This window comes from Strongylocentrotus purpuratus, unplaced genomic scaffold, assembly GCF_000002235.5.
Source record: "Strongylocentrotus purpuratus isolate Spur 01 unplaced genomic scaffold, Spur_5.0 spur5_contig_856, whole genome shotgun sequence".
Taxonomy (NCBI): Eukaryota; Metazoa; Echinodermata; class Echinoidea; order Camarodonta; family Strongylocentrotidae; genus Strongylocentrotus; species Strongylocentrotus purpuratus.
The window spans coordinates 47038-65567 of record NW_022145564.1 but is presented as its reverse complement, the minus strand read 5'-3'; the positions used below and the strand labels follow the sequence as shown (position 1 = coordinate 65567).

The following is an 18530-nucleotide window of genomic DNA, read 5'->3' as shown; positions in this document are numbered from 1 at the left end:
ATTTTTAATTTTGTATTACCGGAATTACGTATCATTATTGTTGTTTGTAATTATTTATGTATATGTATCAGGCATAAAAGTTCATTTCTATTCTGCCGTATCTCTATTTCCTTCTTTTCAAAGCGCACCGGGACTTTCTTTGTGTGAGTGATATGCGCTATACAAATAACGTTGATTATTTTTATTATATATAGCTGGAGCATGAGCCGTACTTAATTAATGACAAGTCACTGTGAATCGTCATTGTCACCACGTCGATAATCTGTTTTAGATTGATATCTTTCAATTTTCACAGAGCTGTTACTCCTCTGACATTCAATTAATTAAAACGAGGGGTTGTATTTTACAACCTCCAATTTGCAAGACTTGTGATTTTCTCTCATCATATACAAGGCCGTTTTACAAGTTACCACATTATGAAATATATATGCATATATATATTTATATATATATATATATATATATATATATATATATATATATATATAAACGAACCGATCGGGTCCACATGTTATGTCGTCATATTAACTGTGGCAAATTTCACCCCTGTTGGGCCCGTAAGTTCGAGAGAGGACCTAAAGCCGTCTGTCCTCTGGTTCCTCACTAACAAACATTAATGCTTTCTTTAATAGCAGTCGGGTAAAATGACCACCACCACCACTATAACAAAATGCAAAAATAAATCCCATGGTATACGCGTGTTATACTTTATAATTTATTGATATTACTGTTATTATTGCAATTCAGTATGGGCCACCAGCGCCAAAATCAAAATCAACTATATTTATTAATTGCAAAAGAAAGCCCTTCGTATATGTACTGGTTCACAATATTTATCTTACACTAGTCCGATATTTTACAAACTGAAAACCCGAACAGTATTCGACATAAATTCGCTACAACGTTTACTGATCATGTTTAAGTAAAATATAATTTTAATCTAAGTTTTAATACCTTTTTTAGGCTAGTCGAATATCTCGCCAAATTATCAGATATATATTTATTATGTAGTTGACAAGGGTTGAGATCGCGTCTGAGTGTCAAGTCGTGACGTTATGGCATTATTTCAATGCCATCCCCAATTCTAGGTTTTTTTTCACCAAATCATATACACGCAACACAACTCACGAGCAAGATGAACGCCAAACGGGCTCACAGATGATTATTATTTCATGCTGCCAGTCTCGGCTGTGAAATGTAATTGTTCTGTTAAGTGTGACATGGAAATCGGGTTATTCTTAATTAAGCCTCCTTCAGATATGACACAACAAAATTGAGGCGTTGTTTTACCTTTTTTCCCCCATATATTTAATATATATATGGGGGAAAAGAGTATATTATACCAGTATAATGTGTGTATATAACGATGTAGAATTTAATGCGCTTCAATACCGCAAGTCCTAGGCTTTAATTCTTGCGGCGATTCAGCGCGTCATATCTGAACAAGCCTAATAGCTAAATAAGTGAGGCAATAAACATGATTCAATTCATTTCAATTTAGTTTATTTCACATCTATTCAAAAATCTAAAATAACAATGATATTTCAATATTCATTCAGATTCAGATTCAGATTAATTTTATTGGTCCATTTGGAAATTCATTTGTTGGCGTTACATAGGCACATGAACAATATACAATAGAAAATAATATACGCGAATAGATAATATACAGTAGCAAATGTACAATGACAAATTACAAATTCATATGGAAACATGTACAATGACAAATTCATATGGAAACATGTACAATGACAAATAGTATAGTTATACATCGTCTGAGTCAAAATAAATTGATTTCGTCCTGTCTCCGACAAGAGGTGGCGCTTCACCACTTGCATCATCCACATTTGCTGAAACCATGGTAACAAAGGTGAATGAATTGATCTTTGCACATGCAATCATTTTCAACTCTTCATCTCCCATCGAATATACCATATTACCTCAATCGTTCATGTTTAGGTGAAATTCCTGACATATCAATTTCAAAGTTTCGGTTGCTTTAGATAAACAGCATATCTATTTAAAACTTGTGTTTAACTAAAATTGCTAACTCCAACAAAAAAAACGTTACGCTTTGGCTCAAAAATTTCTACCCAAAATTATGAAATGTTCAATAACCAAGCCCACATAACTAACAAGAAACATATTTCGATGTATTGAAGCCTTACGTCAAGAGTCATTGTCTCAGACTCTCTTAAACAATTCTGATAATTCCTTTCCCTTCTCCTCTCTCCTTTTTTTTGTGTGTGAAAACAATGAATAAGCGCCGCCAATGATTAAATGTAGCACTACTTAATGAGTTTATGAAATGCAAACATTGTTGAATTCACAGAATATCAAATGCACGCATAATAATCAATAATCAATAATTTCATCAAACCTACTAGAAGCATAATCACATATCAACTACTGCCGTATTTTCAGCATAGTGAAATAGTTATCAGTCCAGTTAAGTACTTTTAGCATAATGTGCTAATATACAATGCAATAACTTTCAGCAGTTTCACAAACATTTAGACACATATATGAAAACAAATAGTACTGTCCTTTGCTTTAGAATTGGATACATAATGTTATTTTGGTAAGGCATGTCTGAAATCATTTTAACCCCAATAATAATAACTTTTTCTTTTTACCGCTTTACCAGTTATAAAACACCGAAGCGCTTACAGTATTAATATTACCACGATCATTGGATTCAATTAATACTCCGCATGTTAAGGTGTACGTTCTCGTCTCCCTGGGGAGCATTCCAGCTCGTTGCCTTAAATGTTGTATCCTACAGGGCACCCATTTGATACCTGGGTGGAGAGGAGCAATGAAGATAAAATGTCTTGCTCAAGGACATAACAGCCGTGCCAGTGTTCGAACCCACGACCTTTCTATACCCGATCAAGAGATTGAACCACTCGACTACGTCACCTCTAAAAATCAAACGTTACATTTACTTTAGATCTCAGATAAAGAAAGATTAAATCAATCTACAAAACAATCATGAAAGTACATTTGTTCTCAATACAAAATCTGTACCTTCAAATATTCAAATGCCTTCGTCACCAACGTGACCCGAATCGACCTTTCTGACAGAATTGCCAAACAAACTACCGTTCGTCAAAATCTATTAATACAAAATATAATCTCAAACATTTGACAGAGAATGACTTTATCGTATCCTATATTATCAATAAGCATTATCATATTGAGTAATTATGAATCGCATTTGAACATGTATATAGAAAATGTGCTACATAAATACATTATTATATTAGTATTAGTGATAGTAGTAGTAGTAGTAGAAGTAGTAGTAGTAGTAGTAGTAGTAGTAGTAGGAGTAGTAATAGATACATGAAACACAGATGTATATTGCTTTCTAAAATTCAAGGTGCCTTTGCAAATATCTGTAAACTCTACTGGCCGTAGGCGTCTACTGAAACACCACAAGTCAGATTTGTCAACCACTTATCAATCTTTTTGCAGAATGATTCAGGGGGAAAAACAACTTTTGTATAACACTGCAAATGTACTTTTCGGATTTGCCACTTTCAGTGAGCATCTAAATCATGGGTCAAAGGGAAAGTTCACCCTGATAATAATTTGGGTTTTATTGAGTGGTTTTCATATGCATGTGAAATGCTCACAACAATTTATTTAACACCGTTTCTTTTTTTTCTTAACGAACTTTCTCCGGCTATTATTTAGTTTTACACATGATGGAGAAGTAGTTCTTTTTCCCACATTTAGCAAACGCTTTACCAAATTGCCAAGCATTTGTTGTGCTTATTTTACATATGTAGCATTTCAACATCTTTGGTGGTGACTTTGACGTCTGTTAATATGTGACCTTTGTCAATTGAGATGCATGTACGTCTAGGTTTCTCTGCATGAACCAGCTCTCCTTCGTGGCATCAGGGATCCCATAATTCTGCTTGGAGAGTTCCCCTACTCTACATGCAAGCAATTACTCATTCCAAATAAGACAATTTATCATAGATAATTAAAAGAAATACACAATATAGTATCCGTGTGCAGTGCATTTTAATTCGCTTACACCAAACTTGGTACTTGGTACTTTGATGAGTAATTCCTTTGGCAGCTCACTCAGGAAGCTAAACTGGGATGGTAGGTGAGGTGATATTACTAGTAATCGTGTGTAGGAATCTCGATATCGCAAGCAGCGAAACTTGATGTCCCATTGGGAACTTGCTCGAGCTTGTCTTCGTTTCTCGGAGAGCGTTCGGGTGAGGGACATTTTTTTATGATGAGCTTTCCATACGAGTAGAGTTTATTGAAGTTCGCCGTATATTGTTGATAATTTCAGACTTAATTGTCGCTCCATCGTAAATGTGAAGTCTACTCTCGGTTATCAAATACAGCTATTATCGGATAAACACCCGATTCAAACATGAGATCAAAATCTCCATGAAAAAGCGGAAGTAGACTATTTGTATTTGTCTTTAAGGATCTTGCTGTCACCTGTAATCGTGTAATCGTGAATACCTGTACTCGTATGACAGCAAAACTATGGCGCTATACTGTAATCATTTGAAATGGTGATCTACTCACAATTAAATTTAGATGCTATAGCACAATAAATATTTCAATAAATAAATTAATTAATCAATTCAAATATAAATAGATTCAAGGGAGTGTAGCATGACGAGACTATGTGTTTTTCCCGTGGCCTGACTCGGGGCCAATCGTGTATAAAACGAATACGGACGACGCGACCGCAGCATTCACGTGCGTGCAACATACGCGAAACCAAGCGCAAAGGAGAAACTCGGTCTGTTTCGCAAACGCTAGCGCGCGCTGACCAAGTAGAGATTAGGTCGCTGACTACGAAGTCCATTCTTTTACGTGCAGTAATTCGAAAGAAGACGTAGATGGCGTTAACAATTGTTTGCCATGCTACACTCTCTTTAATATATAAATAGATAAATAATTATAAACAAGGATAACAAAATGATTAAATAAATCAATAAATCAATTCAACGATAATTCGTTATTGTTCAGGTGTTGATACCAAGTACTTCGAATCTCAAAGACGTATCATCAAATGATGCTAAAGGATGAAACCTGACGTACCGTGCTGTTACTGGCACTGGAAACAGTGTGGTCACATGTGTAGCAGCATCAAAGTGTCTTGCATATGTCTGAAAAATAACGAAAGCAATGGATGATATATATTTCTAAAAATAATCATAATAATTTCTATAACAATAATGAGAATAGTATATAACTAGAAATTTAATTCGTCATGGGGACGAATAAGGTGGTCTTCTTCACTTCTTATGATATATTTCAGAATGGGAGAAGTTATATAGACATGTAAACAATGATGATCATGATGATATTGCTCGCGAAAGACGGGAATGTAAAATCCAGTTTTGAGAAAAAAGGTCATGTTCTGTAGAGAATACACGCAAAATGTAAAAAATTGACATGCCTCCTTTAATCGCAAAGATACGCCATGATGCTTTTGTCAAAATGAAAAATTGTGGTGACTACATTTTGTAGAGATTTGTCTTAGCTAGAAGCTATCAACATTTGGAAGAAAATCGATCAATATTTACAGATATACAATCAATTTTAAATAAAATCGTCCCTATTTTCACGAAGTGACGGTAGTGAGGAAAATCGTCACGCAAAGTGAATGCAATTTTTTTTCATTACCGTCACTTCGTGAAAACAGCGACGAAATATGCTAATGTCATAATATGCAAATTGAAATTTTGAGTTCAGAGGCCATTATGATGACGTCATGAGTTAACTGAGGGTCAAATGAGACATGAAATCATATCTCCAATTCATACTCTATCAAAACATGAAGAAAAAAATTAGGTCCTCTTACATCCTAATGAGCTACAATGCATTTTGTATAGTCATGTTTCTGCCCATATATGCTATGTATTACACGAGCTCGCACGCACGGACATGTATCTTAAACGGACGCTCATTCCGTTATTAATGGTCAGAAAAAAGTGAACAAATATCAAAATGCTTGGAAAAATGTGCAAAATATGATGAAAGAAGAAATTCGATGATTCTATGTTGCGAAATGCCAGGACGCACGAAAACGCGCGCGCACGCGCGTGTGCGAGTTTTTTTTTTTTTGCGAAATGCTTAAAATGGCCTAAAACGTATGCAAACAAATTTGAGACGATTTTGAGCATTTTTTTTTTGCGCGCGCTGAAGCCCGCACGTATGCATGGGCGCGTTTTTTGAACTGAAATTGACCGGACGGATATTGACCTTAATCATGATAAATATGAATAAGAAATGCCTTTCCGTTATAAAAATATAATCATGAGTTGAAAGTACCCCCCCCCCAAAAAAAAAAAAAAAAAAAAAAAATGGCGCCTAGTTGACGTCATGAAGACTTGATGACCTTGAAAAATAATGTTCTTGTCACGTCTCATGACAATGATCTATTGACTGAACTGATCTTGAGTTATCGTCGCAACAAAAAAGGGTGGAGAAATAAAAGTAATTATTACCTAGAAATTTAATTCGTCATGGGGACGAATTAGGTGGTCTGTCTTCAATTCTTATGATCATGCTCATCTTCAATTCAATTACCCAATAAACTGATGTTAATGTAAAATGATGTATTAAGATATGGATTGATGAATGAAGTACTGATGAACTGATAGATGTGAAATGAACTGAATTGATGAGCTAAACGAATAAACTGATGAACTGAACTAAACTGATGAGCTGAACTGATGAACGAAATATTGAGAAATTATCATGATGATGCATGATGTTCATGATCAAATTTAATGCAAAAAAATATCAAAATAAGTAGGCCTAATGAATATGACACAAAGTATTGAGAAATGAACTACTTGATCATGATCATGATTGTCATGATGACGATAATGATAATCATGATGATGATCATGATGATCATGAGCGTGATCCTGACATCTGATTGAAAAAAGTGAGGGATATTTAGATAGCAATAGTCTTAGCTACAACATACTAAAAAATCAACAAAAACCAAGAGGAAAAAACGGCGATATTGCTCGCAAAAGAAAGGAATGTAGAATCCAAATTTGAGAAAAAGTCATCTCCCATAGGGATTACACGCAAAAAGTAATAGATCAAGTGATAATGGGGTAACAATAAAGTAAATATGGTTGTTTATTACATTATTTGCCATTCTACGTATTTTAATGCGAGTTCAAATAGGAAGCTAATGAAGAGATCTAAGAATAGAAGTTATGTGTTCATATTTTCTGGTTTTGGTAATGAGACGGGCTGCCATGTTCTGAATACGTTGGAGTGGAGAAATGGTGGAATCTGGTAAGCCAAAGTATAATCGGTTATACAATAATCTAAATGGGAAGTCACAAACGCGTGGACAGTCAAATCCACATGTTCAAACCAGTTAAAAGTGGGGAAATCGTTGTTCAAAGAGACACATTAAGAGCAGAACGATGGATGATACAGATTCCCCCACCAGATCCAGTGCGACGTGCCTTGTGGACAATCACAAAGTTGGGTAATGTGTAGTTAATGTTCGCAATGGTGTGGTTGTCTTGTGAATCACCCTTTAACTAGGACTCAGTAATGACAAGTAAATCAAGGTTCTTTTCGAGGATTAGATCACAGATACATACAACTTTGTTATTCATGGTTCTAGCATTCCAAAGACCCAAACTTAACGGTGGATCAAGACATGAAATAGTTGCAAGACAGGATAAAGACGTGCAATATAGACGTGCAAAAAATGGTCTAGGAACGTAGCTGTACTTTTCAAGTTTATTGCGAGCTTTCGGCTTGTGAGGCCTTCTTTAGGTTTTGAAGTGAAAACACATACAGAAACAAATATATTGTATGAACAAAAATACATGGCACACAAACTTAATATCACTCAACCATAATCAAGCAGCATGAACATAGCAACAATTAGTACGATAAATAATTCGGAATAAACTTAGAAATGATTATGCAATTTCTTCATGCCTACATTTTCTGGAACACTGGTTGTCATGTCAGAGTTGAGAATTCTTGCACTCATATACATATATATATATATATACATTAACATAGAGTATTGTGAAAGGAGTTAAAAGCTATTCAAACAGGGTAGCAGCCTTGAAAATACAATTGACGGGAAAGGATGAAATGTGCATCATACAAGTCTATGCACCCACAAGTGATTATGATGATATAACAGTGGAGGAATTCTATGAAGATATCAATAAGGCCATTACAGACAATTCGGGTACCTACACAGTACTTATGGGTGACTTCAACGCGAAAATCGGACAACGTGAAAAAGAGGAAGAAAATACCATGGGATCATTCAGCTACGGAGAAAGAAACAGGAGAGGTGAAAGGATGATAGAATTTGCAATGGAACATAAACTTAAAGTGACCAATACATACTTTAAGAAACACACGAGTCGTTACTGGACCTGGGAGAGTCCAAATGGAGTTACTAAAAACCAGATAAATGTTTATACTAAGTAACCAGCGAGGGATAGTCAAGAACTGTGAAGTCATCACCAATGTAGATATTGCAAGTGATCATAGAATGGTCAGAGTCAATATCAGCATCAACAAGAAACTAGCCAGGCTTAGATTCATTAAAAATAATAGGAAGACACGAATTAACATCATGAAGCTGAAGGAAAAGAAAGAAGAATTCCATCTAAAGCTTCACAACCGATTTGATGGGTTAGAGTTGGTGGATATGGATATTGATGAGCGATGCGATATGGTGACATCAGCAATGCTAGAAGAAGCCAAATCTGTAGCCCCAACTGAGAAAAGAAAGATAGTAAGATCGGAAGAAGACAAAGAAATAGAGGAACTAGATCAAAGAAGAAAGGAAATACGACTGAAAGAATCCAAGACAACAACAGAAAAAGTGGAGTATGTAGAAATAGTCAAATTGGTGAAAAAGAAACGACGCCAAAGGAACAGACGAAAAACTTCTAAACTCATTTTAGAAACACTAGAAAGCGGAAGGGGACCAAAAACAATACAAAAGATGGCAAGCAAAAAGTCTAGAATGAGCAAATTGAAGCAAAAAGATGGAAATATAACTTCTGAGAGATCGGAGATACTAGAAATATGCGCCGATTTCTACCAGGAGCTTTATGGTTCAACGAAAAAACAACCGAAAGATCATATAGATACCTCATCCAGAAAATCAGACATACCACCAATACTACAGAGAGAAGTTGAGGAAGCTGTAAACAGTATGAAGGACAACAAGGCACCGGGAAATAAAGAAATAACAAGTGATATTATCAAACATGGAGGGGAGGAGACAATCACACAATTAATGAAACTATTCAACCAGATATTGGAAAAGCAACAGATTCCAACCACTTAGAAAGAGGCAAAAATAATTATTTTATACAAGAAAAGTGACAAAGCTGATGTAAAAAACTATCGCCCTATCAGCCTTCTATCTCATCTGTACAGGATCTTCACCAAAGTAATCCAAAATAGAATCAAATATATATTGGACACAAATCAACCCAGAGAACAAGCAGGGTTTAGAGCTGGATTCTCAACAACAGACCACCTACAAGCTATAAATCAACTCATTGAGAAGGCAAACGAGTACCAACTTCAACTATGCCTCGGATTCGTAGACTACCAGAAGGCGTTTGATTCCATCGAACACACAGACATGTTTGATGCCCTACGAAAGATTAACATTGAAGAAGGGTATGTGCGCATCCTGGAAGATATTTACACCAACGCAGTAGCCAGAATTCACATTGATAATGATGTATCAAGGGAGGTCAAGATCGAGAGGGGAGTCTGACAGGGAGACACATTATCTCCAAATATATTCACAGCTACTATAGAGGAAGTATTTAAAAAGTCGCATTTAAATGGAGGAATAAATATTGATAGGGAAATACTTAATGATCTAAGATTCGCTGATGATGTGGCCTTGATCTCAACATCAACCAAAGACTTGGAAGACCAGCTGACAGGTCTCAACAGGGAGAGCTAACGTTTTGGCCTAACTATGCACAAAGAGAAAACTAAATATATGACTAACTATGACACAGATGAAAACATCTAAATAGAAGGTCGAACGTTAGAGAGAGTGAGCAGTTACAAGTATCTGTGACAAACTTTGAAAATGGAGGACACCACAAAATAAGAAGTTATAATGAGAGTAAAAGCAGGATGGATGAACTTTGGAAGATACAAAGACATGTTGACTGATAAAAACATACCCATGTCACTAAGAATAAGAATGTTCAACCAATGCATTCTAACAACTATCACATATGGATCAGAAACATGGTCATTGACAAAGGATCTAGAACAGAAGCTTGTGACTACTCAACGAGCTATGGAGAGAAAGATGTAGCATTTATCTCTGCGAGACAAAATCAACCACAAAGTCATACGCCAGAAAACAAAAGGTTAAAGACATCATGGAGAAAGTCAGAGAATCAAAGGGTATTTCGTCTCTAAGCATTTTACAAATATTATTACCCCGGTCATCGGATTCATTCACGCACAATGAGCACCATCTCCACTCCCTTCCTACCTCATGGTCACCATGAGGGAAAAGGAAATTACAACCACCCACCCCCTTCCCCCCAAAACTGGTTTTCATCTAGAACAGAGCCTGAGTGTAGTACCTACAGGGTGACACAGGGGGCACGTTGCCCCTTAGTAAAAGGGCAGAATAAAAATAAGAAGGGTTACAAAGAAGGGGGAGAAAGACAACAAGAGAAAGGAGAGAGGAAACGAGTAAAGAGTAGATATATCAACCAACCAGACGCCCATCATTATGATTAAAGACCTCAAATTGCTCTTCATCCACCGGGTGAGTTTATCCCCCCCCCCTCCCCTTAGTGCCCCTTCTATATCTCGATCCATGCTACACCACTGGATGCCTAATTATGTTTATGATGGATATGCATGCCCTGTGCCACACATCATAACGCTTCCGTTCCCGTTTATTCAACAGCAGCCATGAGATATTATCCTGTTTAATTAACTAAATTAACACTTTTAACATGTGAGAGGGGCAATTCATTTGATACTGCGGTCCGTGTCGCCTAATTAGTCTATACATTTTATCTATTATGCTAAACGACCGTCAACGTTGCCATAATAGTATAATGTTAATTTAATCATTTCGTTCTGGTTCTGCATGGATTGGTTTTAGACGTCAACATTTCTTCTATGTAGACATTATAGAAGCCACGTTTTTACGTTAAAATTGTTGGGATCGTAGATTAGGAAGATATAATTATATATATATTTAAAACTAGCTCGTATTATATCTGACGCCTAAATTAAACTTAGCTTTTTCACTGTCCATTATTATACTACATAATAACACTACATGATTGATATAACGGGGAATCGCAGTAAGGATCACAATTGAGAAGGCGTGATGGCTCAGTGGTAGAGCAATAGACTCGTAAGGGGGAGGTTGCGGGTTCAAAACGAAGTCAATGTCCTCTAGCCCTATGGTAAAGCTTTAATCCTCATTACAAAGTCCCTCGGAGGGTACTTAGAGCAGTCGGTCCCCTGCTCGTTTATATGATTTTCTTTAGAAAGATCCACAACTATTATCACGATAGTGTATTAATAATAATAATAATAATAATAATAATACATATGATTTATAAGGCGCCAAATCCACTTGACAGTCAAATGCTCAAGGCGCAGCTTGTGCAAAAGATGAAATACATACATGATACATTTATACAAAGTGCGATAGGAAAGGTACAGACATGAAAGATAATGGTAATCAATTACAAGCTAAATTAAACAGATTAATGTAGATTCTGCATCTGCTGAATCAGGGTCTCTCAAAAATGGAAACACAAGTTTGTCGTAAATTACTTAAGATTTCCAAATTATTTCAGTAGCTTGTACTTAACTGGAAGCTCATTTCCTCTTCTTGTATATGACACCAACACCATGATCACTCATTACCGATTAAAGACCCAACTGTCCAAAATGAGTGAATTTCTGCTACATTTCGTTCATTTTGATTTTTTTGAGAAAAGGAATAGATATGGAATTATTTATCATTGAAAAAAACACCTCTTCCACATAATAATAAACGAGAAATCACACTGGGCCCGAGCAGGCATAATTTGTTATGTGTATGGCAAAATGGCATTTGTTCAAGTGCCTCACTTCATTTCCTGAAATAAAATGGCATGTGCCTTTAAAAGAATTTCTAATTATGCTACCTGCTGACTCATACGTGATCCTTCCTTGCTGATTACGGTATGATATGAAATGGTGGTTAATGGTACTATGTCCCATTTGCAGGTAAACAAATGAAAAGGTTAAATTTCAACGGAATTTAAAAGACAATACTCATTTAGAACTCCCCCCCCCCATATATATAAAGTGGGAAAATAACGACTTTTAGTTGTCGAATCGACTTAAGAGCTATAGAGCCAGTAAGTTATAGTCTGATTTTTCAGACCATTGAACCGAATGGTCGTACGTTTTATGCTGCGCAAAGATTCAATCAGTTTAATGTTGGCCATTACAAGAAGTGGGTTATTGATGTAGAAAAATGCTCGTGTACCCTTTATAGCTCATTTTATGTATGTTATTACCACAGATGAAACAAAAAACCAGTCAGTCACTCACTAGTGTCTGACAGTGAAGTCTAGCAAGTAAACGGGTTTCCTTGCATAATTTGAATATTAGGACACTGCTAGTGTTTAAATTTCACAGACATACATGACATATTCATAATTCCTGCAAAGTTCTACACAATTTGATGTTGGCTGCACAAGGGACATAGTATCTTTAACATTTATTAATTCCACATCAGCATTGAGCCCTCAAGCCCCCTTTGTAGAACGACTAGCGCCGCAGGGACGTGTAGGTAGCATAATACACTTTAGTAAATTACATTTATACATCATATATCACAGTTAAATGGATTCACCGCCCTTTACGTGTACATTCGTCATATATGGGCGGTTTTGTATTACGCAACATAATGCTCCAATACAAATGGGAATGAAATTCAGCCAGCCCGATCAATCGCTTTGCATACAGCGAAGTTTTTTTCCTCAACCCTCTTGCTGATAATATTTGAATTACAGTCGACTTTCTATGTTCGTCCGAATCATGATTTATTATTTATTGTTTCCCTTTAATACTTATTTTTAATTTCTACCCGGTTTTCCGTACGATACATCAAAGGCGGCCTGTGTATATCTAATCAAATTCGATACAATGTTAGATGTGGTATTTCATCCTGTACTGGATGTTTTTCTTTAACATTGACATTGTAGAGGGGATGTGGCGGGGTTTAAGGCAGGCTTACTCAATGTTCTACTCTGCCTGTACACACCTAGCGTATAGGTGTCAGATTCTGACACCTATACAGTCAGAATGCCCCTTCAATGAAATATTCAAAGTAAGTTCCAAACAATGTTTTATTCAGTTTTCTATAAGAAAACAATTTCATAGTACAAACTGCTTGGTTTATCACGTCTATAGATTATGAAGTCAACTGTTACTTGATAATTAAAATCACACTTTTCTTTCTTTCTTTTCTCACATGTTCATCTGAAAGTTTAAGTTGAAATGCCACTAGTTTGCATCAAACATTTTGTGAAAAAAGAATTGTCAAACGTTTGCAAAAGGCAAGTTGAACGGGGGAAGCTTTACAAAAATGGTATGGCACGAAAAAACGAAACCGGAAGGCAAGAAATTTAACTGTTTGGTGATATCGGAACTATTTATTGTTAATCCAGGAGCCTCTTTAGCAATAATACTATTCTTCGTTGCAAAAGACTACCCAAAATGTTACATCTGGATGGAGAGGGAAGTACGCTTTGCCAAAGGAAAATTGAGTGCCAGGCTGGGTCTCGAACCCTCTACGGTTGGTTTGAGAGTTAATTGAATTAACCACTATAATTATCACGACACCGCCTATTATTGAACATAAAATTGTAATTATATTGAATGAATGACATTTGTATAATTATATAATGCCTGGTCACGGTAATAGTGTAATCAACAAGTTGTGATCAATGTCATAATAACATGGTTCTTTTTCAGTGCCATATAAATATGAATTGAAACAAATGCATTTTTTTTGGCTGTAGCGTAATTTTTCGGCTTCATGTCATTTTCCGAAGGTTTGTAATTCCAAAGGCTTATAATTCCCAAGGCTCATATTTCCGAAAATTAAATTGGATTCTTAATTCCGAAAATGACGTAGAACAATATATTGATTATCGGAATTATGGACCTTCATATATTAACGAGACTTTTTCATTTTCAGAATTACACACATTTCCGGGATTTTGCATGCAAATACTACCTGGTTCGGTGCAATAGTAACGCTGGACATCATCAGGAATCTGGAGGTCTGCTGGGAGGTCGGATATTAACCAGTCTAGATCGGATTGCATGGGTTTTGGGATCAATTGTACAGTCTCACCGCTCTCCAAGGTGATCAAAGGACATGACATCGTGGTTATATGAAGACAGACGTCATTTACGTCATGTAATGCTATAATGGAATTGAGTTAAAGAATGAATAAATTCATAAATACATTGATAGATAAACACATATTTAAACGAATTTATAAGTACATAGAATAGATGTTAAAGAATAAACGGTAGGAATTAATGAATGAACAAATAGATAGAAAAATGAACGTTTAAATGAAATCCTCATGAAAAAAAACCAATACATTCCAATAGAGAGAAGAAGCAACACTGGCCATTGGGTGCCAGCATTGTTCTCGAAAGCTCATTTCACGTAGGATATTGGTTACCGAACAAAATGGTCTAATATAATAATGAGTTGTACATGCACAAATATTTAATGCAATTTATACATCACAATGGGGTCGAGCACATAAAATCTTTAAATAGATCTTTAATCTGATCCCCACTCAATTTATGTTACTTGTGGTTCCAACTCCTGATTTGAATATGTCCATCTTTTAATATGTATCACATGCGTTCATACGCAAATGTATGTATATGTATTTTATATATTGAGTGAATAATTGAACTGAATTGAATTAAATTGAAAATTAATTGATTTTGAGCAGCGCTTTGCTCACATTTTAACAATACAACGCTACCTTTGCATCTTGGGTCGAGGAAACCTACATCACAATACTCCCATATTATCCCATGATTGGTGGTGTAACACCAAGCAGTGTCATCATTATCTGGGCTCCTGCAATAGTTGTCGTCTAGTCCCGCGTTAGGAAAGTCAGCTGGAGTATAAACGTGTTGGTGGGGATCCTGAGAGGTCCATGCTTGACAATTATGACCGTTGATTGTCTGAGATAGGTTTCCCCTGTAGTTCACTCCAGTAGAATCTTCTTGACATGCAGGTGTGTCTCGAGAAAAACAGGATAAGGTCTAAACGTTACATAATTAAAACATTAGGATTGCCGCTCTTGAAATGAATACGTAGCAAGATGATACGTAAGCGAAAACAGGCCCAAAGATTACAACTGGCAGTAAGTAGGGGGAGATAGGGTTGGTGGTCTTACCTGATACACTGACTGTCTGAACTCCATTCACTATTACAACGATGGCTGCAATTACATGTAGCTTTAGTATATACCCCATGCTTGAGGGCGTCCTTCCTCCACCAGAGGCAATCCCAAAGATCCTACATGAACTGAAAATGGTGTAATCGATGTAATTTACAAGGTGTCATAGTTTTATGGGTGAGGTGAGACTGGAAAATATGATCACAATATTTAAAATGAACTGATTTTCGAAAGTCGCCACCTTTTTATTTATTAACAGATTTGAGGCACTGCACTAATTTCGTTTCAAACTTAATAGTAGATATCAGCATTAAAGGTGACACTGGCTTAAAAGTTATAAAGCGTTTCAGGAAGCAGTCATTGGTTAACAAAAGCAACGTACTAAACTTTGGTAGCTTATGTTTCAAATATCATGATCAGTCTGAGGTTGAAACCATTTCATGATAAAGAAAAATTGGTCTTTATGTAATGATACCCTATTCGTTTCCATTTTCTAAAATATTAATAGCGAGTGAGGGAAGCAAGCGAACACAAATTAAGAATCTGTTCCGCTTGTTCGTGCAGTGTTGTAGGTCTACAGTTTGGCATATAACTATTATCCATTTCCAATCAGCATTAGGCTAACACGGGACGAACTACACCTCGCGGAGGTTCGATACGGGATGCTGACAATTGGTCGACATACGGGACAATCCCATAAAATACGGTACTGCTGGTTAAAAAATCCTGTATTAATTTAAAATGGACCTTACTCGACGACCTGTTGCTAAGGTCTCACTGCAACCAAAAAAGGAAATTATCCAAAAAAAAGCGATTGACCTGCCCTTGTGAGAGAGTTGTATGGTCCACCAGGTCGAATGCAAAAAAAAAGGTCAAGCATTCATGGGAAGACAAATTGACTGTTATTAGTGGCACAAAATCTGTCATTCTGCAGACGAATAAGTGCATCCTAGTCAATACTTATGTGCGACTCAGTGAAAGGAGTGCATTGGATCAAGAAAATAAATGTGATTGACAGATTTGGAAACCTGATTAGAACAAGCTTTTTCCATAAATTGTTCTAGAAATTTGTGTATTAGAAATCGGTCAATGATTAACATGTATTAAATAACGGAGTAATGACAGAAGATCTTAGTGCCAAAAGAAACTCACCGTAAGACAATGATACATTCATTTTCCATTTCATTTCATTTCATTTATTCAACCATTTAATTTATTCAACTATAAAACGTGATCTTATACAAAGTAATAAAGGTTAGGAGCCCTAAAAAAGCAAGAGCTTGTAAACAGGGCCCCTTGAGCAAATTATACATGCATAAAATACATATTTAATAATACGAATATTTAATCATCAACATACAAACACATAAATACATTTTCACACATACAGCTAAAAGGAAAAAAGAAGATGAAAAAGAGTAAGTAGTAGAAAACAAAGAAGAATTAAAACAGAAAGAGACTTAAATATAAATGCTTATCATGACCACGGAGTGTTGAAGGTAAGAATCTATCAGCCACGTCAACAAAATTAAACAAAGGTAACTCCGCCAGTATGTACTACAATCTTGTCGAAAGAGATTTACAGCAGAGAAAACGTAGTACTACCCCGAATATTCAGTACCGGTTCATCTCATGATTTAAAGACACGTGTTATCAGTGTCTGTAATATGTTAAAGCCCTACAAAGGTTGCGTTTCAAAATGATCATGAAGTGCTTTAAACAATTTTGTTTGAATTACCAGTTTTTAACATACTTATTTCCCCCGATAGACTGTAGTGTTTAATATACAAACCGTTCGGGAAACTAAATTTGATTTCGATTTCCAATTATATTTTTCTTGATAATCAGACAGGCGATCGGCTTGTACAAGTCGTGGGATTCCTGACTGGTCTAAAGGTTTATAATTATCATTGCAGCATGAGCTAAACCCAGGGTTTGTTTCAGAATCTGAGACAATGTTACCGAGTCACTTTAATGTATTGACACGAAAAGAATTTAAGCCCATAGTGTTTGATGAAACGGATGACTTTGTCGTGTGTCATAAATGAAAAGAGAAATTTAAAGTAAGCATGTAGTTTGAAAAAAATGGCAGTAGACCAAAATTATATCTATACATAATTGTAACCCAAACTGTCAGTAGCAGGCAAAATATGCAGATGACGAAATAAAGGTCCATTTGGACTTCGAAAGTGAGAGTTTGATATATGTCTAAGTACTTTCTTTGTAGTAATTTCAACCCGAGGAGGTTGGTTTTATATGAATAGCCCCAGAAAATAATACAATACAATAAATGAGGCAAGGTAATATTATTATAGATAGTGATGAGTATAGTTTGAGGTCGAATATATGTTAATCATGTTATGACACCAATACCGCTTAAAATCTTTGCACAAATAATATTATATATAGGATTTCATGAAAGAAATTCTTCCAAATAGCATTATAATATTAAGAAGGTTAGGTGTCTTACCTTCTAGAGGTGTTTGATAACAACCAGTTCGTCTAAAATTTGAGGATCACTAAAGTATGCAAAGAACACAAGTCCAAGCCCGAGGAATGCAAACTGATACTGATCAGCAAACCAGTCTTCCACCACTCACCGTGTGCATGTTGGCTGGCGTCTCAGAATCAATGTTGGGCGGCGCTGCAACAACACCCACAACATAAGCTACCGACCAATCATCTCGAACGTAGGGATGAATCTCATGCGCAGGCTGTGTTGTTTAGAACCAATAGTCTGGACGACGAGTGAATACTGTATATAGCCGCTCATGTATTTTGTTCGTTACATTCTTTATTCATTCAATATTATATCAGACAGAATGTTTGTTCGGGAAAAGGGACTTGGTAACATTGTTCAGATGAGAGATAGTGGTGCTTAGATAGTGATAGTGACTTCAATGCTAGATGTACAATTAAATATAATCTGAAAGTGAAAACGGATCATTGTTAATGATACAAATTGGGAAAAACTGATCTGATCGAATGGCCATAGGCGCTATCTGAAATATTTGAAATTTA

General features: G+C 35.9%; 1 protein-coding gene across 1 annotated transcript; it reads right to left on the bottom strand.

The window, feature by feature from the left end:
• Positions 1 to 4697: 4697 nt before the first annotated feature.
• On the bottom strand, positions 4698 to 18094 carry LOC105438067 (putative apolipoprotein(a)-like protein 2). Its single transcript, XM_030996607.1, has 5 exons — positions 17980 to 18094; positions 15507 to 15637; positions 15087 to 15350; positions 14312 to 14503; positions 4698 to 5153 (listed from the first exon to the last, which is right to left on the bottom strand). The coding sequence occupies exons 2-5, from the start codon at positions 15583 to 15585 to the stop codon at positions 5134 to 5136; spliced, it is 555 nt and encodes a 184-aa protein (XP_030852467.1). The 5' UTR covers positions 15586 to 15637; positions 17980 to 18094; the 3' UTR covers positions 4698 to 5133.
• Positions 18095 to 18530: the final 436 nt, after the last annotated feature.

Bases quoted from the DNA above. Each gene is read 5' to 3' on its own strand.
- LOC105438067 (XM_030996607.1), bottom strand. From the start codon at position 15,585: ATGGGGTATATACTAAAGCTACATGTAATTGCAGCCATCGTTGTAATA. The intron at 15,351-15,506 runs GTAAGACCACCA...GTTTTTCTCGAG, and splicing joins TCAGACAGTCAGTGTATCAG to ACACACCTGCATGTCAAGAA. The intron at 5,154-14,311 runs GTAGTATTTGCA...GTTATTTTTCAG, and splicing joins TTACTATTGCACCGAACCAG to ACATATGCAAGACACTTTGA.